The 26,260-nt window shown below is 43.9% G+C and overlaps 1 protein-coding gene across 2 annotated transcripts in view; it reads left to right on the top strand.

The window, feature by feature from the left end:
• The first annotated feature begins 649 nt into the window (after positions 1 to 649).
• Positions 650 to 26,260, top strand: part of TFAP2B (transcription factor AP-2 beta) — a 31,147-nt gene continuing 5,536 nt past the window's right edge. Inside the window, exons 1-7 of one of the 2 annotated variants that reach the window (XM_064411643.1) lie at positions 650 to 868; positions 4,633 to 4,659; positions 5,991 to 6,449; positions 11,492 to 11,552; positions 19,614 to 19,833; positions 22,369 to 22,487; positions 25,181 to 25,322. In XM_064411643.1, coding sequence (XP_064267713.1) covers positions 788 to 868; positions 4,633 to 4,659; positions 5,991 to 6,449; positions 11,492 to 11,552; positions 19,614 to 19,833; positions 22,369 to 22,487; positions 25,181 to 25,322 — 1,109 coding nt within the window. In that variant the 5' untranslated portion in view covers positions 650 to 787. The remainder of the gene's footprint in view (positions 869 to 4,632; positions 4,660 to 5,990; positions 6,450 to 11,491; positions 11,553 to 19,613; positions 19,834 to 22,368; positions 22,488 to 25,180; positions 25,323 to 26,260) is intronic. The other variant, XM_064411642.1, reaches the window with a different exon arrangement.

The following is a 26,260-nucleotide window of genomic DNA, read 5'->3' as shown; positions in this document are numbered from 1 at the left end:
AAATAAAAGCATATTGCATGTGGGGAAAAGCACCATATCTTGTTGTAAATGATGAATCACTTAGTGCAGAGGCAACTTATCCTTTATTTTATCTTAAGGAGGATTGAAAAATATTAATTTCATTTCATCTATCTATCTATCTATCTATCTATCTATCTATCTATCTATCTATTAATGCATCCCTCCAACCATCTATTAAAATAGCAGATATGTTCACTGCATAATGTGTGTTTTTAATCCCTCTATACCAAGATATATATGTGTAAATGTATAACTAGATTCACATATATGCATTTAAATACACTCCCATATAAACTAACCAGGTTAGCATGCACATGTGCATATGTAACATGCAGTCTCCATGTGCCCACATGTGGAAGAATATATATAATTTACATATCTAAATGTGGCAACTAATATGTCTATACACGGGGAAAAGTTGCCTGTTCAGAGATATACATGTGTATGGGTGCCTGCATGTGTAAATCTGTGATGGTGCAGCTCTGTGTATGTATATATTTTATATGCCTGCACGTAAGTCTCTATATGTGTGTATATGTCTATATCTAGTCACATATATGTCTGTAGCTATATGTAACTATGTAACAGAGAATGTTTTTTACTATCCGATTGAGGTAGGCTTCTGCAGCCTATTGTTTCAGACAACAGATATAAGTTGCGATGGAAGAGGAACGTCGGATTTGGTGTCTGTCCCCCATTTCCAATTATAGATGGATCATTACAGACAGAGAAGTACTGAGAATCCAGACATCTGCTCTTCACATGAATGCACTCACCTCCTAGAGAACAGCCTGCCATCATGCTCTGGAAACTGGTTGAAAATGTCAAGTATGAAGATATCTACGAGGTGAGTATATAATATGCATATGAGTAAGAGAGTATATGTATATTTAAATATACATCTAGCATATAGATACAGGCATGGCTATATAATACATATATAGCTCTATATATGCATCCAGGCAGAAATAGAGATATACACTAGCACACAGGAATATAGAGATGGGAAACAGAAAGTAGATGCTTAAATGCTTATTTATTTGCATATTTGTATTCAGCATGCCAAGTCCTAAACTTTTTATTTTTTTTTTCACGGAAAAGCTGTTTGATGAGATTTAAAACATCAAAGAAATGATCTGGGGATTGGAATGAGGCAACTTAAAAGCAAGAGTTTGATTGTTTAGACCTCCAATTATATATAATTCGATTAAATATGGACAAACGTTGAGGAAAATTTTTAAAAGAGAGAAAAAAAGAAAAGAAACACAATCCGGTATTCAGGGACTGGATGCATTTCTTTCTTTTATTTTTTATTTTACAATTCCAAGCTCAGATCAACCCGAATATGGATTTTTTTTAATTATTGTTTTTTTTCTTGTTTTCACAACCGGATACTTTTTTTATGACTTTTTAATACCTCTACACCAACAGATAAGATGTGCGTGTGTACATATACTGGCATTAATTAAGCGGCACATGCATTCTTGTGCGTGTGTGAGTTCACGCACCCGAACCGGTGCAGTCAGAGGCAGCTCCGCATAGTCCGCGGACACGAAAAGTTGGGAGCTTTATCCAGACCTTATTTTCGAGGTCAAAAAGAAAACCAAGGGGAGAGGGGGAAAAAAAAAAATCACAGCTCAAACACTGTGAAACCTTTCTTAATTTTGCACGGTTTCCTGAGCCGGATCTTTCCCAAACGGGCTCCGCGAGCGTATTCCTTGTAAGTTAAACCGGCGTGCGGGATTTTCTCAGAAACGAGGGGGGAAGAAGAAAAAAAAAAAAAGAAAAAAACCTGAAAGGATAAGTGAGGATGGCGCTCCACAAAATACTTTAATTTTTTTCTGTTGTTTTTATTTTGTAATTGAGTGGGAGGCGTTTGCGCGGCGATCACGGGGGGATATTTTCAGAAGGGCGCAATCCGTCACCTCCAGCGCGGAGCTGCTCCGAGGGGAGGCGGCCGGGCAGGGACGGGGGACAGAGGACAAGGAAGGGACCGGGGACAGGACAAGGGCCGGGGATGTACTGAGCGCTGAGCAGGGACCGGGGACGGAGCAGGGATCGGCCGGGGACGTGGCAGGGTCTGGGAAGGGACTGGGGATCGAGCAGGGATCAGCGACGGAGCAGGGAGCGGGGACTGAACAGAGGCCGGGAAAGGACCGGGCACTGAGCAGGGACTGGAGACAGGGCAGGAACCGGACAGGAGCCGGGGTGGGACCGGGCGAGAACCGGGCAGGGGCTGGGTAGCAAGGAGAGAAGGGACACAGAGCGAGGGGTAGCTGCGGGGCAGGGGCCGGGGGTCGGGCAGCGGACTGGGAAGAGAACGGGCAGGGCTGGGGATCGGGAAGCGGCCGGAGCCCCCCGGGGAAGCGCCGTCGGGGCCGCCCCGTCCCCAGCCCCGCAGCCCCCCCATCCAGGAGAGCCTTGGCACTTACAGAGGGGAAACTCCCGGGAAAGGCGCAGAAAGAGACCGAGGGAAGGTACAGCTGCGGCTGCTCCCGGCCGGAGGAAGGACGGGATGGAGGGAAGCGGGGAGGGGACCCGCCGGCCGCACGGGAGAAATGTCTCACTCCTAAAAGCTGCCGTCAGGCTAACGATCATGGGCAAAAGCCAGCATTTGCAGAAGCAGCAGAGAATGAACGCTCACACGTGTGTGTGTGTGTGCGTGTGTGTGTGTGTGTGTGTGCGCGTGTCCCCGCGTGTCCCCAGCCCGCTAAGCCCTCGCTGCTTTTCCCTGCCCATCTCCCGGCACAGCCCGGCCATTGTCTCTGCCCGCAGCAGCAGGCGACAAAACATCTCCCGTGCCTGCTGCCGAGGGATGAGGGCTTTTTTTCCACCCTGCTTTTGATGGGGGGGTTTAAGGCGCTGGGGGTTTACGGACACCCACGTTTGTAGGTTGCCGTGGGAGAGAAGAGTTGGGGGAGCGTTGGGTGGGATTTGGCCGCGGGCAGGCTGTATCCTAACTTGGGGATGCGCTCCAGGGCATTTTGTAACGTGTAGCCCCGCCAAAAAAAAAAAAAATTGTCTTTTATTTATTTTTTTTTAAGACCTGAAACCCTCTAGATTTATGTTAAAAAATATTTCTCTCTCTTCTTCCCAATGCATAATTAACAACACCATGGTAGAGGAGTCTCAGCCACTTAAGCTGAATCTGTTCTTAAAACAAAAGTGTGTGTGTGTGTGCGTGTGCGTGCAGGGGGGGCAGCTCTGGGAAGTGTGAGTCTATTTAGGAAGGAACGTAAGTTGAACTTTAACAGAAATGGCAGACAGTCCAGTTGAACGGGTTCCTGCAACATCAAAAAGGTTTTATATCGCCCCTGGCTTTGCCTCAAAACTATAAATTTACTATCCTTTAAAATTCACTCCATGCATTTCACATTTGGGTGCAAATAGGGAGAGCTATATACGTATATATATATTTTTCATATCAGGTGGTAGAAAGATGATTCAGACCAAAAAAAAAAAAAAAAAAAAGTGGAGCCCAACAATGCAGATTCAAGTATTTATTTCGCTATTGTGAACAAATATTATCTGTAACACGCACCAGAAATGCTTAATCTTCACTGTAAATAGACATATGTTACAGTGACTGCACGTTTCTTCTTCCATTCCTTAAAAAAAAACTACCAAAAAAAAAAAGAAAATAAAAAAGAAAAGCCTCTTTTTCTCCATTATTTGCTTAAAAACCCCAACACCAAACTGCAAGAACAAAAGCACCAAAGGCAATCAATTCCTCATATTAGGAACGTATCATTAAATATATATTAAAACGAAAAGGAAATATACTTTTCTCCTCTTCTTCTTCTTCTTCTTCTTCTTCTTCTTCTTCTTCTTCTTCTGCACCTCAAGCATTGCTTCATCTCGCTTCCTTGCTCCAGCTCAGCAGTCTCTGCTTTCCGCATCTTCCTCCGCTCGAGTTAATTGAAGTTCTGCCTCTTCCTCGCGAAACTTTTTCCCCCCTCTCCCTCTCCCCAAACTCTGCCTCTGCCAGCCCCCCTCGTCTGATTACATCTAGTAATTCTCCACTGAATGAACGTCATTTACAATAGTAGGGGAGCTCTCGAGCTGGCTGCCAGCTTCACGCTCCATTTGGTCCTGCATTCTCCCTTTAAAGTAGTCGTGTAATATTAATAGTCATGAATATCAATTATTATGAGGCGGTGTAGAGAAGGAAAGGGAGGAAGGGGTAGCGGAGCAGTCTGAGCCTAGCCTTGGGTTGAAGAGGATTGTATTTTGGGAGCTCAAAGGCAAAAAAAAAAAAAAAAGAAAAAAGAAAAAAACCAACCAAAAAACCAAAACCAACAAAAACCAAAAAAAAAAAAAAAAAAAAAGAAAAAAAAAAGAGGAGAAAAACCCCGAGAGGGAGGGGTAAATCATATATGTAGATAGAGGTTTCCAGGCTCGGTTTTGGGGGCACTGGTCTTTTTTTTTTTCTTTTTCTTTTTTTTTTTTTTAAACCTTTTTTTTTTGATGGATAGACTTCGAAATATCTCAAGCTGTTCTCCTGTGTCCAACACGTCCCTTTGCAGATCTCCTTGATATTTTTCCCTCCAATTGTTAGTATTATCACCATTATTTTATTTTTAGCTATTACAAGACTTTTTTTATTTCCAGATGTTAGTCCACACCTATTCCGCCATGGTGAGTTTGGATCCATGTTGTACTAGAATTGCATGTTCTCTCTCTCTCTCTCTCGATCTGTTGTGTCTCTCTCTCCCTCTCTCTGTCTTTTTAAACGCCTTTGGCTTGGTAATTTAGCACAATAATTGGAGGAGGCTTGCAGCTGCTTCTCCCTTTTTGCATTGTGTGTTCCCGATTTGAGCTAGGGGAGTCTGGGGGGGAGAGCAGGGGGAAAAAGAACTTTTTTTCCTTGTTGTTTTTCTTTTTTTTTTTTTTTAAGCCATGTGTGCCATTGCTTGTGGGGGTTTGAACTACACTTTGTGGAATAGATATTTTTCTTGTTTACTTTAACCTCGCAGCTTCAGTGCGTTGGAGTTGGGCAAAACTCCTCTCCCACCTTTTTTCTGAAGCCTCTACACACTCCCCCCACCCCCTGTCCCCCCCACACACCCCAAAGACTTTTCATTACAATTAACCCCCACCCCGTTCTCCGGAATATAATATTGGAAAAGGAAACAAAAGACACTGGAAGTTGCTGCAGAAATCATAGCGCCTGGATGTTCAATACCGATGATTCATTTTTATTTTATTTTATTTTATTTTTAAATTATTTTTAAGGGGTAGACTCCCTTTAAGCAAAGATTCCCTGTGATTTTTATTTTGGCTTTTTGTTTTTTTTTTTTTTTTTCTTTTTTTTCTTTTTTTTTTTTTCATTTTCCCAAGTTCTTCTTCGCACAACTTCTCACTTTGGAGTCTTCCGAGAAGTGCAACTTTCTTTTTGGGCTTTTCCACATGAAAATGGGTTGGTGATTTTGAGTTACAGGACTTGAGCAGAGGGAATAAACAGATTTTGGGAAACTTCAGGCAGGAGAAGGGGTGGGTTGTCTGGATAGACGGGTGGTTTGGTGCTCTTAATTTTTAAATGTTTTCTTTTTTCCCCTTTGGTTTGATTTGAGGGGGCTGTGGATTGGGAATTATACTACTGGTCTGAAATTGCAGATCGTACGTGTATTTGGAGCACTAGTCCTACATTTTTAATTATGACATTTAGCAATTCTCCCTCACACCCCCTCCCCTTCCCCCTCCTTGATAGTTCCTGGGAATAGACACAACGTGGGTGCAAAACATTGGAACATTTCTAATAAGTGGAGGGAGAAGGGGGCACGTCTGAATCCCACTTTCCAGCTGTTTACATCCTATTTTATTTTATTTAACTCCGGGGTGGGTTTGTGCTCCTTTTGACATTTCGTGGAGGTTTTGTTGCTGTTTTTTTGTTTGGGCTTTTTTCTTTTTTTCTAAAAACGCTCCTCTTTTTTTTTGTTGTTGTTGTTTGTATGTCGTTCCGCTTGTAGGACCGGCATGATGGAGTGCCCAGCCACAGTTCCAGGCTGTCCCAGCTGGGATCCGTCTCGCAGGGACCCTACTCCAGCGCTCCTCCGCTCTCTCACACCCCATCCTCGGATTTCCAGCCGCCTTATTTCCCACCCCCCTACCAGCCTCTTCCTTACCACCAAAGCCAGGACCCTTACTCCCATGTCAATGACCCCTACTCCCTAAACCCCCTGCATCAGCCCCAGCAGCACCCCTGGGGACAGAGGCAGAGGCAAGAGGTGGGATCAGAAACCGGGTCACTGCTGCCACAGCCTCGGGCCGCCCTGCCCCAGCTCTCGGGACTGGACCCCAGGCGGGACTACCACTCAGTTCGGAGGCCAGATGTCCTCCTGCACTCAGCTCACCATGGCCTTGACTCCGGCATGGGGGACAGCCTTTCTCTGCACGGCATCGGACACCCAGGCATGGAGGAGGTGCAGGTAAGGCATCGCTTTCCTTTCTCCCGGGCAGTGCAGCTGGAGGCCCCGTCCCCGGGCTAGGAATGGTCACTGAGGGATTCCCAGCAATATTGCTGTGGGTTGACATTCTTTTTCCACACCGGTTTTGTGACTGTGGTACTCCCCCTCCCTCTTCCTTTATTTTTCTATTTTATTCTCTTTTAAAAATTTATTTCCTCTGCTTTATAAACCCTCCCCTACATGGCAAAGCAGCAAAGTGCAGGGGGAAGGCAGACATGCTGCTCTAAATATTCCACGTGTTTCAAAAGCTGGCAGAGTTCAAGCTTGGCTTTTCAAATTCCAGTTATTTCCCATGCAATCTCATCTTCCACTCCCCTCCGCCCTCCCCCTCCTCCCCCCCAGCCAATTTCCTGCCGTTCAGAGATTTTGATGAAACTGTCGAATTACTACATTTTTCATCCGGGAGGGAGGGAAATTATAAACAAAACCCAAATCAAAAGCAATAACTGGTGATCAGGAACAAGTCCCTTGCCCGTCCCCCAACCCCCTCATTTGTTAAGTGCGCTTGGTAAGGTAGCGCTGATTTTAAATAGTTTCATTCCCTCTTTTGGATAACAAAGGAGTTTCGCCGAGCTCAAAGCACAGTATTTCCCAGCTTTCTTCCATCCCACGCGAAACTCATCATCACGTGTTATTCCCTAAAAACAGAGGGACCCTTAACAGCTTCGCTGCTGGGGCGGTCTGCACCGTGCTGGAGCAGGGCATGGACAGCCCGTGGGGACCCCCGAGGCGGGGGTTGGAGCCTCCAGGGTCCAAGTCCTGCCTCAGGCTTTCCTAATTGAGATTTTGGGGTTCCCCTACTTGCGTTTTTATCTTTTTTTTTTCCCCAAAAAATTTTCTTTATCATATATCATATATCATATCTGTATATGCGTTTAGTCTTGGGATAGATAAAGGTATTGACCACTGAATGAAACAACGACTTAAAAGTTACAGAAAGGGAAAAAGAAAGGGGGAAAGAGGAGCTGGGAAGATTAAAAATAGCCGTGAAAAAGGATGCTGCTGAACATGAGAGGAATGAGCGCAGGGAAACGGAGCGGATGCATTGCTTTGGCTCGAGGCTTGTCTTAGGGCTGCCCGGGAAAATCCCCGAGCTTTGCTGGGGCGAAATGTTTTAGAAAAAGAAAGGTTTTGCTGTTTGGGTTTGCTCCTGCCTCCGAGCTCAGTGACCGTCAGGTCGCTGCTTTCTGCGGGTTTCCGAGGTGGCTTTGAGACCTGGGGCAGCCCCTGGGCGCCGGGGGTGCGATGCGCAGGTCTCGTCTCGCATTCCTGGCTCAGACAAAGTGGTTTGCAAGTCAAGGCGAGTTTTACCTCTGTGAATGCAGAAAGCAGATCGCTCTCCTCCTTTCTCTCTGCAGCCGATAGGCGTTAGGTACTGCGTGTGCCCGGGTATTTACACTTTCCCCAAAGAATAGCCGGCAATTGTTGTGCTTTTGTGAGAGAGTAAAACAGAGGAGAGGGAGGGAAAGAAAAGAGATAAAAAGAGAAGAGAAAGATAAAACGCAGAAAGGAGAGGGGAAAAGAAGAGATAGAGACGGAAAGCAGGGGAAAAGATAGGGAAAGAAGGAGAGAAAAACATAGAGAAGGGATAGAAGAAATAATAGGAAAAAGGGAGCTCAAATAAAGCAGTTTCCCAATAAAACATCCCTTCTGCGGGAAAGGGCACTGCACTGGCAGAAAGTGCCTCCCCCCGGTGCTCTGGGAGCATCGGGGCCACCCGCGACCTGCTGGCCGGGGCTGGCGGGGCCAGGGTGGATGCCATGGGGTGGGGACAGGATGGGACAGGCGAGGCTGGGACCTGCAGGGCTGGGGTTCTGCGTTTGGGGTACTGAGAGACCAGGAAATTAAACAGGCCCTTCATTTCTGAAAGTTTGTTCCCAGGTTGGGGGAGGAGGGGAAGAGGGAAAGGAGGGTATCCCAAGGAGAAACACGTGAAGGAAGAGGTGTCCAACTGCAAGTTAACGCAGGCAGGAGGGAAAGCAGCCCAAAACTCGCTGCTGCCACTCAGCATTTTCTATTCTTGTCCCTCCACTAGTGACAGATGAAGTTGGGCAGTTTTCCATCTTGATATTTAACATGGGTTTATTCTAGATTACAGGAGCCTTTTCTAGCAACAGGAATTTTTATTCAGGAGGTGTATACTCGTTATCCACCACCACTAGATATAATTTTGAGGAAGGGTTTCAAATACTGGGTTTTTTTTCCTTATTTCAATTGTCCAAAAAGTTGAACGGATATCTAGATGTACAGATGGATAAAGATGTTTCTCTTTGCTGTAGCTTATGCATGTCTGATCAAATATGTGCCATGAGAATGGGCTGGGCTGAGGAGAAGGAGACAGAGAAAGGAGAGTGCGTGACAGAAAGAAACAGTGGTTATTTTATAAACACCAAATCCAGTCCATGTGTGAGCCATTGTCCAGGGCTAGAATTAAGTGATTGTAACACGATAGCGCTCTGTTATTGTAAACAGGACACACTGTATTGCTATTGCTGCCCCTCTCGAGAGGAATTTTCAATCCGCGATTTACAACCTTCAGACAGGGAACAGAGAAGCCAACACCTACTTATTGAACAAAAAATTTGCATCATCTAATAGGGGCTCTGAAAAAAAAATCCACCGTAGCACTCCCAGATATTTTTCCCACCGGCTGGGTTAAAGTAGGATTACAGTAATAAAGGATTCGATGAAGGAAAAATTGAGGGGGAAAGTCAGACTCTTTGAAGGAAAATACAGAGCTCAGTTTTAAGGTTTTCACCCAGATGTATCCACAGAAGTTGAATAAGGTGGTTATAGGTAGCACTTAGGAAGCTTCACTCTATCAGATTATTGGAGGAGGGAAGGGAGGGGAATCTTCCTCTCCGGAATTTCCAAGTATATCTGGAAACTCATCACCTTTCCCCTCCCTGCACACACACCTCCGCTGCTCCTCCTCCTCCTCACTCACGCTGCTACTACGTACTAGCTAGAGACACGGAAAGTTAAGTTGCACCAAAACACCCAAGTCTCTTATAAAGTAACCCCTGGTATCACTTTTAACTAAAGAAGTCTAGTAATTAAAAGTCTGAGTTGTTTTTCCACGTTTCCGCATGCAGTCCTAATTAAATCTTTACGATCCTCTCTGTGACTATTAACTGCCAGCATGCTGAGCGAATATCCTGTACAAAAACCCAGCAGGAGGGCGTAATTAGATAGAAAATCAGACAGGAGTCTTCTCATTAACTACAACAACTAACCCACGTTGCTGATGGAGCGAGCTGAGTGCACGCACACGCATAAAGGGTGCGCGCAACCATCGACTCCAGAGATAAGGTGAGATAAGGAAGAAAGATGGGGAAAAAAAAGAAAGAAAAAGGGAAGGTGATGTTTCACGTTTGCCTCCGTTTCTGTGCCACTTCAGCAGGCTGCAGGATTTGCTCATCATCCCTCCTTGGGAGCTGCTCAGGGAAAGGAGGGAAGACTTTGTAATTTTATTTTGTGCCCTTTAGGTATGTAGCCTATTGATTATGAGAGAGAGAGAGACACAGCCATGCCCAAACACAGCACATAAGGCACCGCTCCGTGTGTGAGCTCGTTTGGGGGTGGATTCAAGGAAAATGAAGGGAAAGCTCTCATAGAAAATATTGTTCCATCGTATTTTGGGGAGATGCAATTTTCTCCAAAACCGCATTCCATCTGGAATGTCTCCGCTGAGCACAGAGACGGAGATAAGGGCCGGATCCGAATAAGCTCAGCTTCTCGGCATAACAAAGATAAAGTTAAAATCACGGTGAAGTAAATCATTGCTTTGCTGGAAAGGTGCTTTGCTTATCAAGGAAAAACGTGACAACTCCCCAAATGTACAATAACACTGAAAAGCCCAAACTCTTTAGTAATAGTAGTGAGAAAAATAAAATAGTAGAGCCAAGAAACCCAAAGGTCCCTCTTTACCTCAGAATTTCCCCTAAAACGGAACCTGTCAGAATTCTGCTATAAATTGTTCTTAGGACACCTCTTCTTTTTCGGACATGGCTTTACTGTGCTGAATGCAGATTCAGCAGTAATTTTGGTTTGTTTGGGGGGGTGGGGGGGGATTGTATGTCCCACTTTCGTTTTGAGAAATGAAACCCAACATTTGCTGTGTCCTCTGTGCCCGTCTTTGTTCTCTTCCCTGCTAAAGAAGTTAATGCCATAATAACAGGTGTGCTCCTCGGCAGGCTGGAAAGAAAGGGGGGAAAAAGGGGGAAACAAGGCTTTGAAATTCGGAGACTTTTTTTTTCCTAGGCAATCAATTTGATGGTTCATACTTTTGATGATGTGTATTCCTGCTCCTCCCTCCCCGTCTCCACTAATTCAGGACATGGAAGCAACCTCGGGAGCTGTAAATCTCTTTCTGCTCGTCCCTTGTATGATGTGGGCGTTGCACTGCGCTCCGAAAGGCTCAGGCTTTAATTAAAAGTCCATAATGTAAACTATGATATATAAAAAGTAAATGGCCCTTGAATTAGTAAGATGTAGCAGGGTTAAACAAGCAAACAAACAAACAAAAAAAAAAAAAAAAGAAAAAGGAGGAGGGGGAGGAAAGGGGAGGGAGCATTTAGGTTGTCCTTAATCGTGTTCATTTATGTCATGCAATAGATCTTGCAGATGTTGCCAAATTGCCACATTTTCAAAGGAAGAAATATAAAGCTTTATGGAATGCAAAGAAGTCTATGTGATATCTATGTTGTATAAGATAACAAAACCAGTATTGCACCCCATATGCTTCACACCTCTTTTTGTTTTATTAGAAGACTATATAATTTGTAAGAATTTAATTTCCTTGTCGATTGGGGGAAATAATAATAACAAAAACAACAATAATAATGATAATAATAATAATAACAACAATAAAAAAGTCCCTCCTCCCCTAGTGAATTAATAAAAATGGAAATAACAGGGACTCCAGTTTGGAATGACATGATTTATGTACGCGATTCTTTAATATCCAGTCAATTTGAATAGTGATGTTTTTATATCCACAGTCAGTTGAAGATGCCAATAACAGCGGTATGAACTTATTGGACCAGTCTGTCATTAAAAAAGGTATGGATTATTCCAACAAGCTAGACAAACTTTTACTGTGTAGCGATATCTTCATGATATATTTTGACTTTGGGGCAATGAATTTCTCCGGGAAGCAGGCACCCACGGCAGCACGATGAATAGTTGATTGGATCAGCAAGATAGAGTGAAGGGATAAGACATGAGAAAGGAAAAGTTTATATCCCCGCCTCCCCCGCCCTTCAAAGGGTTTAATTACACGAACGCTCTCTAATGGGGCACCCCGTGCTCCAGTGCAGTTTCCACCGCCCCCCTTCCCTCCCCTTCTCCCCCCGATGCTCTTCGGTGGGGACCCCTTGGCTTTTAATGGGGGAAAGGGTTGATTCCCTTCGGGGTTTAAATGCAATTCCCAGGCGAATCAAACGCGGAGAGGAGAGAGAGAGAGATGCCCATGGAAAGGCAGACTCAGCCCCCTTCCCGCTCCCTCCAAGATTCCCCCCTTCCCCCAAGATTCCCCCCTTCCCCGTGCCCATTTTTTACATCTTTCTACATATGCGCCCATGATTTAGTGCAACTGCAGAATCACCCCATACTGTTAAAGCGAATGTGATATTAACAAATGTTTGCAGTCTCTTGTACAGCTGTAAGCAAAATAATTAACTAATTAAACTAATTAAATGTAATTACAATAACTCATTTTGGGCGTATTGCAGCTGCTTAATTTTTTTACATTTCTCTGACAGTCACTCGAAGATGCTTGGCGATTAGTGTTGTGTTATGCTGATAGACATTAAACAGATCACGCGCTGCAAATGGAGGGAAAGCTATCTTTAATTATCTAAGGAGTTTCTATTTCTAGATTCAATTTTAAGTACCAGAGATGAGGTTTAAAAACGCTGTCCCTTATGCTTACTATCAACGGCACTTATCTCCAAGACCTTGTTATTTGTTAAATGCTCACAAATAGTTTAACAGCGACGATTTTCTAGGATGTAAAGCAAAATAACAGGGAGGGTGTTTATCCAAAATATGTTGAAGGCAGCATGAGGTCTCTCCGTGTATTTATTGTTTGTTTTGTTGTTGGTTGTTTGGGTTTTTTTCTTTTTTTTTTTCTTTTTTTTTTTTTTTAATTTAAATATCCGTGGTCTCTCTTTCACACACAAGATCAAGGTCTGGTTATTTGAGCGAGAACTAATGAAAACTTGAAGACCATTTGACAGCACCATTTATGACTATTGGTTGAAAGGTTGAAGGGTTTTGGATTTTTTTTTTTTTTTTTTTTTAAGAAATAGAAAGTTACTTAACTTTAAAAAGAAAGAAAAAAAAAGGTTGTATGTTTCTGCTGTTTTGGTTCAGTTTGAATGTTTGGGGTTTATACTCAAGGTCTGTAACCTGATGGTTTCTGGTTGTATTTTAACTTTTTTTTTTTCCTCACTCTCCTCCCTCTTCCCCACCCCCACTTGACACCTCATACACTCCCTCTTGGGTGCATTTGATTAATTGGCACTTGATTTGTGGTCGAGAGACTCCTTTTTAGGGTTGTTCCATTATGATCTTTCGCAGAATACACAATCCAAAATACTATTTTTTTTTAATATATGTATTTTTATTTTATTTTATTTTTCCTTTAACACCCAGCACGCCCGCGTCTCTCCCTCCTTCAGCTGACGAGGACAGCGGAGACATTCCATGTGCGTGCTGGGTGGTGCAATTAGACAGCGAGTGGCACTAGAATGTGAATGCCTGCAATTATTACGTATTAGGTAGAGGTTTTTATGTGCATTAGGCATATATTTAGGTGTGCTTCGTGTGTGTGGGCATTGCAGCGGCCCCAGACGGAGCAGCTGCTGCCTGGAGAGACCCAGTCCCATCTAGGTGGGATTACTTGTGCCTATTTGCAGCCAGAAGAGATACTCTGAGTTAACACATGATGAACAGGAGACACATGCTCTTTGGAAATAAGGTTACTAAGAAAGAGCCTGAAATGCATTTGCAACTCTTTAAAAGTCACTGTAAGCAACATTTTCTTCCTTAGAAGTAAGGCTGAGCTGCAATAAACTTTCCAGCATAAAGGAATATTGTAATTTTTTCCATTCCTTTTTTAAATTTTTTTTTTCTAACAGTGAGTTTTCTGGGTGCAGAGGAAGAGAAATGGTAATAAATAGCAGGTCACATTTTTGGCAGTCAATATTTAATCAGGACGAGGGAAGGAGCATTCAGTATCAATTTCTCTTTGTTCCCTGCAGTTTGTAGCTGTGAGGGTGTACTTTGAAACAAGAACAAGTTATTTAAACTCTGTGAGTCGTTCTTGCAGGCAGATGGCACAGATAGATACACAGACACACAGGTACTGACAGATTTTTGTGCAGTGGAACACTCCTGTGACTCATATTCTGTAGACGAGGGTTGCAGGGGGTCTGCTCCACCCAATCCTAGTTCAGTGCTTAAAATTCTTTCATTGCAAAGTGGTGGGAAAAGTAGGATGGGGACTTGAAGCCTAAACTTAATTATATCACCCAGACTGTGTCTGTTCCTTTATGGCCTCTGAGGCCTGCAGAGGGAATTATCTCTCTATTCAAAAGCTTTGCCAAAATATTAAGGAAATTATATAGGGATTCATACACGGCTATTGATTTATCTCACTATGCAAAAGGTTTGCCAAAATATTAAGGAAATTATATAGGGATTCATACACGGCTATTGATTTATCTCACGTATCGATCCCACACAACAGCTTACATATACCCAGGCTCTTGTTATGTTTGCTATCCCAGCTTACTTGACATTTCTGAAGTAATTTAGTTAAGAGGAAATGAGTTGTTCCCAGTAGAGAGAGCAAACGAGTGGAGTGAAGGTAGCCAGCGTGATAAATGGCTCTTTCATTTGGAGATCTCCAGAGCTCGTTTAAGGCTAATTTTCTGTATTAGCCCCCTTTGAGCTATTAATGCAATAGGCAGGGACCGTGGCCCCTTGTCTCTTAGCTGCCCCATTAGAGCGAGCATTAAGGTACCAAGCCTGAACTCCACCGTGGTGGTGGTGGCGCTGAAATAATGAAAGGTGCTTTTTAAACTCCCCTAATCTAAACTGGCAGAGGGTGGTTAATACGATTTGAAGGGGGCTGGTCAATGAACAATCAATAAACTAATAATGAGAAGGATGCGGTACATTAACAGTCTAAAAATCCAACGAGACATTAAAAAATCATCTTTAACTCCCACTTCCATTAAGATTTGGGTGGTGGAAGTGGGAGGGAGGGAGCCAGATAAATCATCAAGATGATAATAATCACCAAGAACATTAATATTAGATTCAACTCAGCTTTCAGAGCTTACCGGCTGCATGTTTTTAGGCCTTTGCCTCTATTTTTGCTGAAATGAAGAGAAGGTTTGCCATGTGTCAGGAATAAAAGATCGGGTCCCCTTGTCAAATGTTCATCTGAAATTTCCTTGGCACTCTCTGTGGTGAAATAAGTTGTCTTCCTGCAAAACCTTATATGGCCTGAGTCCCAAGTTAATTTTTTGTGACTCTGGGGCAGAGTCAGTGACCTTAAAATTATTCTGATGTATTTATTTACTTTCAGCTGTTTCTGACGATCGTCTGCACACTCACATCTGATTTAGCATGAAAGGCCATTTTAACTTGAAGACCTTAACTCATGGTCTTGCAAACACGCTCCGCTGTTCCTCCTATTTTAAGGAAACACATGAAAGAAGGTGTCTTAACCTTTTGTTTTTAGCTGTTAATAATCCAGCACGAGTTTCCTCCCCACCCCTCGGAACAGCTGATCAATGATTAACCGAGAACCACTCTGGCCTCAGCTTTTCAGGTGATGGATCTGGGGCTCAAGAGATGGTGCTTCAATGCCACTCGGTTTCGTGCTTATTCCCGGGTTACCCACTGAACCTGAGGATCCCCTTTAATTAAATGCAAAACAGCTTCGAGGGAATGCATTCCACCTTGAAATTCAGTCCCAGCTTTAGGTGAACGGGGACTGCGGTGGGGGAGAGAGGCAGGAGGAGAGGAGGGGACGAAGGGGACAGAAGGAAAAGAGAGATGAACGCGCACTTTTTGTGTTTGTTCCTTAAAATTAAGATAAGACCCCGGTCTCTTCAGTTTCAGCGTCTAAGACGCTGCTCCCGGACGTTTTAGGCTTGGCTACTGAGTCAGCCCGAATCACCACTTACAGCAAAGTCCTGTCCTTAGCATGGACAAAGAACTTCTTACTCATTTAAAGCCCAGGCAGAGTAAAAATTTTGGAGGTAGTTTGATAGTTTATTAGTAATTAAGTTACCCAGGACGTTTTTTTTAGTAAGAAATACGATAAATACTTCTTCTGGTTGATAATTTAACTGACTGTTCGACTACGATATTATTCAGCTGGGTTACTGCAATGATAGCCATAGTTTAAGCCCTTATTGAACAGCTGCTTGCAGGACATAAATCTATTATTTCTTTAGTTTTACTGTCGCCAAAACAGCTTTTTTTCACCCTATCTCCACTTGCGCGTTCACATTTGTGCGCATTTTCACACGTTTGGGGCGAGCAGCCCAAAAGAAATCCACCACCAAAAAAAAAAAAAAAAAAAGGAAAGAAAAAGCCTAAGACTTAATGTATGCACAGAAAATTGTAAACATGTAAAGAACTGAAAGCTTCACGCTGAGTTTCGCCATGCTCCATTTCCCCACCATTTCCTGCTGTCGTTCTAAAGCGATCTCACTCATCTAGAGATCCCGTTTGCAGGAACAGTATGCTTATAATTACTAACAAATCAAGCGGCTACTGTTGCTCTCCCGGTTTATTGATAAGCTGAAGAGAAATGGAAGGGGGAGAAATGACAAAGAGGCTGGATGTAACCACAGGAGGAGAGAAAGAAAAAAAAAAAGAGGGAAGAAAAAGAGATGAAGGGATGGAAAAGAAGGGGGGAAAGGAGACAAAGGAGGTAAATAAGGAAAAATAAAAGAAGGGAGAAAGCAGAGATTTTGAAATGGGCAATTATGTATTTGTGAGTGCTCACACACACGCAGCAAGCAGAGTTTGGGAGTGAAAGAAAATCGAACAGTTTCTGCTGGGGATGACAAGAACTAAATGGGATAAAGTGAAAGCAGGAGCGGTGGGGACGCTGCGTGGGTACGTGTGCGTTATCCTGTGTCATTTCAGCAGTTGTGGCAGTCCCTGACCAACTGGGGAAGTTGACATTGGCTAAAAATACACTCTGCATTCGGGTTTATTTACATACGCGCAGGGATTTGACACATGCAGCTGCACTCACGGACGTGGAGATCTCCTCACCCACAAAAGCTCCACGTTCTGTTATCTCTGCTGATGTCTGGGCTGTGTCTGAAAAGCTCCAGCCATGATAAACATATAGATATGATATAGATAGAGATAATTCATTCCATGGCAAACACTTTTTTGAGGCAGCATTAGGTAATTTACAGAAGATACAGAGCCTAGATAGAATAGATCTCTCTGAAGCTATGAAATTGCAATAGATATGCTTACACCGCCTGGCAAGCCTCTCAAATGGGTTCAGAGCTCTCAGGCTCCAGCTGATGGGTTTGTTCATACCATCCTTTTCAGGGAAACACTGCCAGGAAAAGAAGCCGAGGAGCTCTCAGCATAGCAGGGAAGGGAGCCAGCCTGCTTCCCAAAAGCAATTTGCGAGGGGGGAAAAAAACCACCGAGCACGTGAAAATCCATAATTCAAAGGTTAACTAATGTAATGAGTGCTCCAAAAGGCCAAAGCGAGCGGGGTGAGGTACATTTAAGCATTGCACGGGTCCTTCTCTCTTTAGTGAGTTTGGACTAAGATCAGATGTTCGTGGAATTGCTGCCTCTTGTTTAATTTCTCAGTTCACTGGACAGTGACCTGATAAACTGGTCACTAAATATAGCCACGGTAAAGGTGTACTCGAACCACAGAGCCCGTGTGTTTGTCTCAAGAAAAAAAATGTCAGTCGTGAAAAGCTGTCTGGGCACTGCTTTAATACAACTTTTTTTTTTTTTTTAATTTCTATTTTTTTCTACCTGATGCTTCACTCAGACAGATCATTGTGCATGAAATAAGAGATATATTTATGTATAATGAGGGGAAAAATACAAATACAATTTTTTGGTCTGCTGGCACTGCCTCTGATATACAGACGAGTCTTTTCCTATAGAATCAATGGCAAAAAAATTTCCTAATAATAGCAATGAAAGCAGGAGCAGGCCTCTAACTCTTTTATAACTATTTCTGAGCCATTCTCAAACTATTTGAAACGGCCTTTATGAGCTGCATAAAGTGCCTAACTAAAAATAATAGAGAAATAGGAATCCATTTCACTTTCCAATTCCCTGAAGTCAAGCCACTCAAAATAATTTGTTTATACTGGAGACTATACACAAGGCATACGAAGCAATATGTATATCTAAAATCGACATGCCTTTTGGTTTTTAGCTGTTATAGGGCTTTTATTGTGGGGGTCTGGTCTGGCAGTAGGAAATGATCTGCAATAAAAACAGTGAAACACGGTTGTGTCTATTCCATGCACTGAGGTTATAAAATTGGCAATTGCCCAGTAGTTAGCACTTGGTAATATATTAGGATACCCGATCTTATTGTTTAGCAGCTCCAGACGACTTAAATATCCGCTCAACCCTAATGGTTTGATTCTCCAGATATGTTGCAAATAAACAGGGCTTTTATGACTTAACTGACATGTATTATAACTACCTAAATAGCTGGCATATGTGCATAATAGAACCTTATTATTTGCCGAATTGGTTTTGCAATTGATTGAGTGGAAACGGGAGATTGTGGAGCAGTATCTGCTTGAAGAGGGTGTGTAATCAATTAGTCTTCTCCTCTGAAACATGCCCGCTGGACTGCCAGGGCTCTCCCACCAGCGAAAGTCCCAATTTCAGCGTATATTTTCTATAAGGAAACGCGTGTTGCCGCGGATCCGAGAGGAAGCTGCAGTAGCAGCTGTCAGCTCTTATTAACTCCTGCATAAAACATACCTTAAGTATGGTTTGTTATCAATTACTTGCAGAAATGAAACAACTGGGAAAATGCAGCGAGGCTCCCTATAAATTAAAGTGATTGGGTGATTGATTAGAGCACCTGCTGTAAATCATAACAGTTACACACAATTATGAGGGAGTTATTTAAGTTCATTTGTAAACAAAATTCATGTCACGGGGGAATTGCTCTCAGTTTTAGTTCAACCAATTTTTTGTTGTTTATTTCTGAGTGTGTCTGGTTGCTATTATAGGAATTTGTTCCTTATAATCCCTTGGTTACTCTTAAAATAGCCTCACTGGTTTCTCAGAGAAAAGAAATACTTATTTTTATCTTGGAGAGAACAACATGGTTTTATTTTGCTTAGTTTCACTTTGTCATTCTCCTTTTACTTTTCCCTATAACTACCTTTAAATATGTGTTGCAGTAACTAAATCAGTTTTATTTAGGGGCAGGAGAGTTCCTTCTAATTCACGGACAGCACAATATGATCAGAGTGGAGAGCACCATGGTTAGACCAGATATTTTTTTTCCTGGTGTTCATTTTTCTGAAGGAAAAGACTCATTTTATTTCATAAACCAGACTTAATAAAAACACAAAGCAATAACAGAGCTGTCTTCTCATTGCTGTATCCTCCAGCCTTGATACTTATTTAAGACAGCAACTCCCTTTGTGTAGTGAATTTATTCCTGGCTCAGCTTAGCAGTAATGGAAACATTAGCCAAAAAAAAGTAAATTTTCCTCTTTTTTTCCCCTCCAGAAAGGCGCTGTCCGTTGTACAAAAGGCATCGGGGGGCTCTGGGTGAGACACAGGCTCAAACCCGAAAGTTGCCAGGTGCTTGCCAATATGTATTTTATTTCCCAATGATCAAACCCTGCATAGAGGCTGTACTGTACCACCCTTCTCTCCATCCATCATTCATGGAGCACTTTCCTAGAGGTTGGGGGAGCAGCACCCTTTAGGTTGCTGGAGGTAGCCAGAGATTCAAAACTCCCTTTCATTTTGCTGTTCTGTGCATGTCAGAGAGACTGTGGTTATCCTGTGCTCCTTCGTGGCTTGATGGTTTCTCTCTCCCCTCCTCCCCTTTTCTTTCTCCAGTTCCGGTTCCTCCAAAATCTGTTACTTCTTTGATGATGAATAAAGATGGCTTCCTGGGTGGAATTTCAGTCAATACCGGAGAGGTGTTTTGCTCTGTACCTGGCCGCTTGTCTTTGCTTAGCTCAACTTCAAAGTATAAAGTAACTGTGGGAGAAGTTCAGAGACGCCTTTCCCCTCCAGAGTGTCTGAACGCATCCCTCCTAGGAGGAGTACTTAGAAGGTAAGAGGCTGGGGCAAGAGTGTGAATGTGTCTGGGCCTCCATGCATGCACCAGAAACCCTTGGTCAACAGTACAGATGATTCCAAATGTGCATTGATCCTACTGTCAAAGCCTGTGTGTATAATGCTGGTGATAAGGCAAAAATATGCTGTGTTCAAACACTGGGATGAATATATGGAGAGTATAGAAATTTTTGGCCTTGTTTAGCCACGAATGAAGGAACTGAGACAGAAATATTTTCTCCTTGTCCAAGCACACACTTTCTATCTTTTCTCCTCCTCACACTTCTCTCTCAGAAAGTGGACCAAAAAAATAAAATGTCCTGATGGGCGTGTTTCAGGCTGGACTGCAAGTATTTCAGGACCTGATGTATTTCTAGGGATTTCCTAGATAAACCCTTGCCCTATGTGGCAGTAACGATCAGGCAATTATGTCAATTATGACATGTGGTGTCATACAAGAAATTGGCAGGGATCTGATAAGCCAACTGTAAGGTAGGCAAGTACCTGACTAAAGAAAAGCCACCAACAGGTAGCTCTGAAAGCCAGAAACTTTGTGCTTCACACAGAGAAAGTTGCTGCAGCTCACAGCTGCAGGTCTCTAGGCCTTTGCTGCTTAATATTTGTGCAAATCACCCATTAATGTCCTGATGGGTTTTGATGAAGACCTCAAAATAGTTGGCAGTGCTGGTACTGGAGAAAGTGGGGAGCAAGGAATAACCCTGAGGTTCGGTTTCCACTCCATCTAACCAGTGTGAGACTGGGCTTTTAAGTAGAAGCAGCAAGAGTTTAAGCTCTGAGGCCATTAGCTGGAAAGGCTAGCAGGGAGAAAGGGCTTTTTCTTCTTGGCAGGGCCTGAGGGACTGTGAATTGTCAGCTCGGCTTGTCTGTGAGAAAGGTGAGCTCAGGCTCTGTCTCCAGTCACAACAGGGGAGAAGCCACGAGGTTACAATATGAGCTACCAGTTCACACACTCAGGCTGAGAGGGTACAGGATTTCATTTTCTGTGTGTGAGGTAGACACCAGACTGGAATACAAGCCATAACTTTTAGACAGGGAAAGATGCATGCAAACTGGCAATGAATAAATTTCAGATCATGTTTAAAAATTGCTGATTGTAGAGGAGGAAATGTCTTGAAAACTCCTAAAGCAGCAGCTGAGATATGTTTGCTCTAAGGTGCTTTATTTTAAAGCACCTTAGAGACAACATATCTCAGTTTGGGGTTACCCCCGCAAAAAAATTCTGTGGTGACGTCAAGGGCTCTGGTTCCGTGTCTGGAGATGAGGGGGAAAGTTCTGCTACATCTGGTGAGACCCAACTATCCACGTGAGAATCAGGGTCTCCTAAAATAGCTGCTGTTCCATGTGAATGTCTGTAATCATTGTTCAGCTGCCAGGGAGAGCAGCAGAGATTTTTACTTACAGATGCTAACCTGCCTGCTCCTTCTGTACAGCTACAAATGGAGCAGGGAGAACATCTGAGAGATGCTCTGTAGAAAATATAATTACCAAGGTAAAGAAGCATTATTATTGGACTTCAGCAGATTTCTGGACGTGGCCCAAGCCATAATTATTGGCTGCTGCTGGCTTCAGTTCCTATCTTGAATCTAAATTTTAAACAAGATTTTGGTTCAGAGCAGATGAGACGTAGAAAGCTGCTCTCTTGCAATTCTGCCATCCAGCCCTATTTACTTCGATATAAAATAGTGGGAAGCCAGTCTGGCTTCTCTGCAGTTCCTGATTTCCTTTCTCTAAGTGGGACTTCTAATTCTTAAACAAATTTTAAGTAAGAATTAGGAGAGAGTTGGGATAGACTTTGTTCTTAGGTGCCAAAACTCTCCCTAACTTCGCAGGTGGCAAGATTTCATCCCTGGGGGTTTACATATGTATGGGCGTTCGAACAATAGCTCTGAATTTCTCATTCACCCTTTTATTGCCCTTATCAGTAACCTCCGACAGATATTCCAATCTTCCCTCAGGCAATCCATTCCCTCTTTATAACGCACCCAGCCTCAGGTGAGCTCTTCCTCTCAGCATCGCCTCCTCGCACGAGAAAACACTCACAGGCTGGAAACAGCTTAATAAATATTTCCCTCTTTTTCAATTTATCCACAGGCGCACACACACTCCGAACTTTTCAGATTTTTTTTTTAATCCCCTTGTTTTATTCTGGCTCTTTCCTGGAATAACAGGGAATTTAATCCTCCTCCACCTTCCTGCCCATCCCTTTACTACATCTTAATACAAGCTGGTATCATACCCACTTGCTCTCTAGATCAGAATCTTTCTATTAATTATTGCTGTTTAGCGTTGTTTGATTTCCCTGGATAAAATCGGAGGTAAAGTGGGTTCATCCCCACTTCCACCTCTTGGGTGAAATTAAGAAAATCCCAGCAAACCCGAGCAGAAATCAACACCCCCAGAGTCCTTAACGCCGAGTGAAAACCCTCCCAGGCTTCGCTGACTGCACAGACTAAACGTTTCTTCCAGGAACACTGCGGGGTTAATCACGATGTTAATTTCTTTGCAATTCTAGAGCCAAATCGAAAAACGGGGGGAGATCTTTGCGAGAAAGGCTAGAAAAAATCGGTTTGAATTTACCAGCCGGCAGGCGTAAGGCCGCAAATGTCACTTTACTCACCTCCCTGGTGGAAGGTAAGTCGAGGGTCGCAGCTCCCTTCACACCTCTGCCATGAGCTCCTGTCTGACATTCACAAAAAAACCCCAACAACAACAACAAAAAACCCCCCAAAAATGAAACAACTCCTCCCAAACAAAAAAACCCCAAAACACAAAAAACCACCAACTTTCTCGATCAGGTGGGAAAACCTTGTAGAGGTTAAAATCAGGGTGGGTTAGGAGGAACGCCGTCACGGTTGAGGATCCCATTCCCAAAAATGAAGTCACTGGCTGGAGGATCGCTGATTCCTCTTGGTGGCCAGAGAGAGGGAGTGTGTCTGTGTGTGTACGTGTGGATATGTGCGTGTACATTTGTGTGCATCTGTAACTCTGCCGGGCAGTCCCATTCCTCATCCTATTAATTTCCAGTCTGTGATCTCCGACTCCAGGTCTGTTCCATCCTCCGGATAATTCGCTTTCTGAGCTGATTTATGGCCACTACAAGATGCTCAGTGAGGAAAAAATAATACAAAGTTACTTTCCCCCCTCCCTTATTTTTGGTAAGAAAGCAGAGCAATTTAAGGGTAGCAGAGCTCGGTTTCCCTTAAGGTGGATGGAGCTGTACAAAGAGACCAGCTACTCCTGAGGAAGGAGGGAGGGAAGGGCAGACTGAAGTTTCAAGTAATTTCAACTCAGCTAAAGACATTTTGGTGCCCAGCGTGTTTCTTTGATTTGTTGTTACTGTATCGACAAGGAAAAGTTAGAAACACTAATAAGTTTAAGGTTATGTGCGTGTTTGTGCTAAGAGAAGTTGGACTTTCTCCAAAAATAACCTAACCGGAATAGTATGGATGCAATTATGAATTATATATATCTGCATTACACACACACACCGAGAGGCGTGTAAATAATCCACTTATCTCTTCTGCCTATAAAACGAGCACAAATATTTGCGCTAGATATTAACTTTTTCACTCTTTGGATTGAGTTATGTGAGCGACAAGACCTTGCCGCTTGCAGAGCTGGAGGAAGGCTCCCAAAAAGACGGGGGCTGAGGGGTGGGAGCTCCTCCTCCACCCGCAGGTGGGTGATGCTGAGAGTGCAAGGCTCAGTGCGGGTTACGGATGTAGCTGTAGAAGGTGTGAAGCATTTCGGGGGGCACAGGTGCCCCTGAGCGCCCCGTTAGTGCAGCTTCACCCCCGAGGTGTGTGTGGAACACCTTGCGCTCTGCTCGCAGCAGCTCCAGCCCCTCCCCGACGCTGGTGTGAGCTTCCAAAGCCGGTGAGGTTGTGTAGTGATGCTAAAATCTGTGCCAAGTGTGCAGTAAGGTGTACGTTCCCCTCCTCTCCCATGATTCCCTTACAAATCAACAGTTTGCCTCCAGAGAGTTTCATCCTTTTAGAAGAAGCTGCACCTGGTGGAGTTTTATCTCCTTTTTTTTCTTTTTCTTTTTTTTTTTTCCCCCTTCCTTGCCAGCCGCCAGGTTTAGCATAGCTGCTCCTGCATCGCCAGGAACAGGAACGCTCCGGTCGGTCCCGGCCCGCGGTGCCCGAAGGCTGCCTGGGGGGACCGTGTCCAGCTCGGGAACCCCCCCTCCAGGCTCTGCCGGGTGCCCTCGCCTTCATTAACCGGTTTGATGATTAGCGAGAGCCATTGGAGAGCAGGAGATGACGTTGGAAAGCAGCTCCTGATGGTTAAAAATAACGCCGTCCTGGAGTTATTAGACATACCTGCTTGCTGGAAATCTTCCCCCTCGTCCCTCGGGCGATGCTTTAAAGGGTTTAACGTTTTATTCTAGAGGGGCTGAGCTATAATCTGGTGGAATCCCTCTAGAGTCTGAGGGGTTTTTGCCCCCCCTCCTCTTTTCCTCCATTCTGCAGCTACTGTCTTCTTCTTGTGGCATGAAGTACATCAGTAGGAGTTGGATGACACAAACCTCTGTAGGCAAGAAACCTGAAACCAGGCAGGCAGGAAAAGTGAATTAGAATTAGAGTCAGAATAATAATTATTTTGTTCACAGAAAGTGTTGCCATTAGCTGTATCTTTCTACCCGGCAGACAAGAGCTCTTATTGCAGGATGGTCAGTTAAAAATGCAGATTTTTAAATTGCCATCGGGCTAAATGCAGTTATCTCCATAATTTTACAGATGTGTCGATAACTGTGATAATGATGCAAGTGCCCTGTGTGTGAATAAATTGCTTCTATAACGTCTCACAAAGAATTAATATTAATATTAATAATATATCCACATCTGTAAAATTTTGGACAATGATCTGAGTATTGAAACAAGAATGTTTCTCTGCTCTTTAGAGAAGTTTGGGTCCTTAGTTTTCAAGGATTTGACCGGTTTCCTCTTGCATTTTTCCTTGGTCCAGTTAATTTTAAAGTTTTGTGTGTGTGTGTGTGGTGGGTGTGTGTGTGAGCTCTTCCCCCAGCTCTGCGCAAGCAGCTGATGGGTGCAGACCCACACCAGTGCAAAGACAAATCTCATCAGCTCAAAAATCCGTCCCATAGACTTCTGTCCCCAAAGTAGGGCTGGTGGGGGGAAAACACACAACTGGAACCTGTCCCTGAGGTGGAAGGGATGATGAGAGGTTTCCAAGGCTCAGAGGGGCTGCTGTCCCCCCGGGGAGCCGTGGGCTCCGCCCGGTGTCCCGGCGGGTCGGAGCCAGCCCAGCCCGGGGCCGGCGGTGCCCGGAGGTGTAAATTCCCGTCTCGTTCCCTCCAGGTGAGGCCGTTCATTTAGCTCGGGATTTTGGGTACATCTGTGAAACGGAGTTCCCAGCCAAAGCTGTTTCTGAGTACCTGAACAGACAGCACACGGATCCCAGCGACCTCCACTCCAGGAAAAACATGCTGCTTGCCACAAAGTAAGTGCCCAGTTAACTCATGTCCTTCTGCCCTTCTCGGGGAAAATCCGCCCTGCCCTCAAACCCTTCCTCTGAGCCTGTTTGGAAAGCAGACGGAATTTCCAGGCTCTAAATTCCAACAGCCCCGCGGGGAGGAAGGATGCTCAAATCGCCCAAAGGACCTCTGCACCCCTGTGCAGTGGGGATCCTGCCAACAGACCCTGCCCCTATAGAGATTACAGGTGGTGCTCCCCTAGCTGTTGTACATCACTTTCAAGCCGTCCCCAGTTAAATAATTTTTATGTAAAGTGGACCAAAAATTTATAATTTGCTTTCACAGTATGTTTCTCTGTCCCTGCTGCTTGCACACACCTGTCTGTCTGCTACCAAATTGCAATGCCTTTCCCATATGATTTAATTAAAAACATATATTAAAAATTTAAAAATAAAAAAGGAAAAAAGAAGAAGAAATAAAAGCCCACCACCACGCACTGCTAATGATTCTCGATTTGCCTCCCCCAACCCTTGGGACTTCCTCGGTGGGTGTTCTGTATGTGATGATTTACACCAGGCTGTGCCTCCCAGGCTACTCACTGGGTGCTTCATGGTTTGCTCGGGTACTTGGCAGTGGGCGCTGAGTGTTCACACATCTTTGCCTGTCAGGAATGAAAAGGGGGCAAAAAAAAAAAAAGGAAATAAAAGAAAATCCCACCAGCCCAAACAGCTCTCGTTTATTTCATGCTCTGGGACGTGGCTTGCCTCCGATGACAGTGTAATTTAAAGAAATATATGGAGGGTTGAAAAATCATTTGCTCAAATTTGTCCAGATGTTTCTTAGACGTGATTGGAATTTGATTGCCCTTTTCCGCAGGGTCAGAAGATATTAATGTCCCAGAACTTTAATTGCTCGCAGACCCTGCTTTGCTCTTTGAAGATGTAAAATGTTGGACTCATTACTG

Source organism: Passer domesticus, chromosome 3 (genome assembly GCF_036417665.1).
Source record: "Passer domesticus isolate bPasDom1 chromosome 3, bPasDom1.hap1, whole genome shotgun sequence".
NCBI lineage: Eukaryota > Metazoa > Chordata > Aves > Passeriformes > Passeridae > Passer > Passer domesticus.
This window is presented reverse-complemented; position numbering and strand designations above follow the sequence as displayed.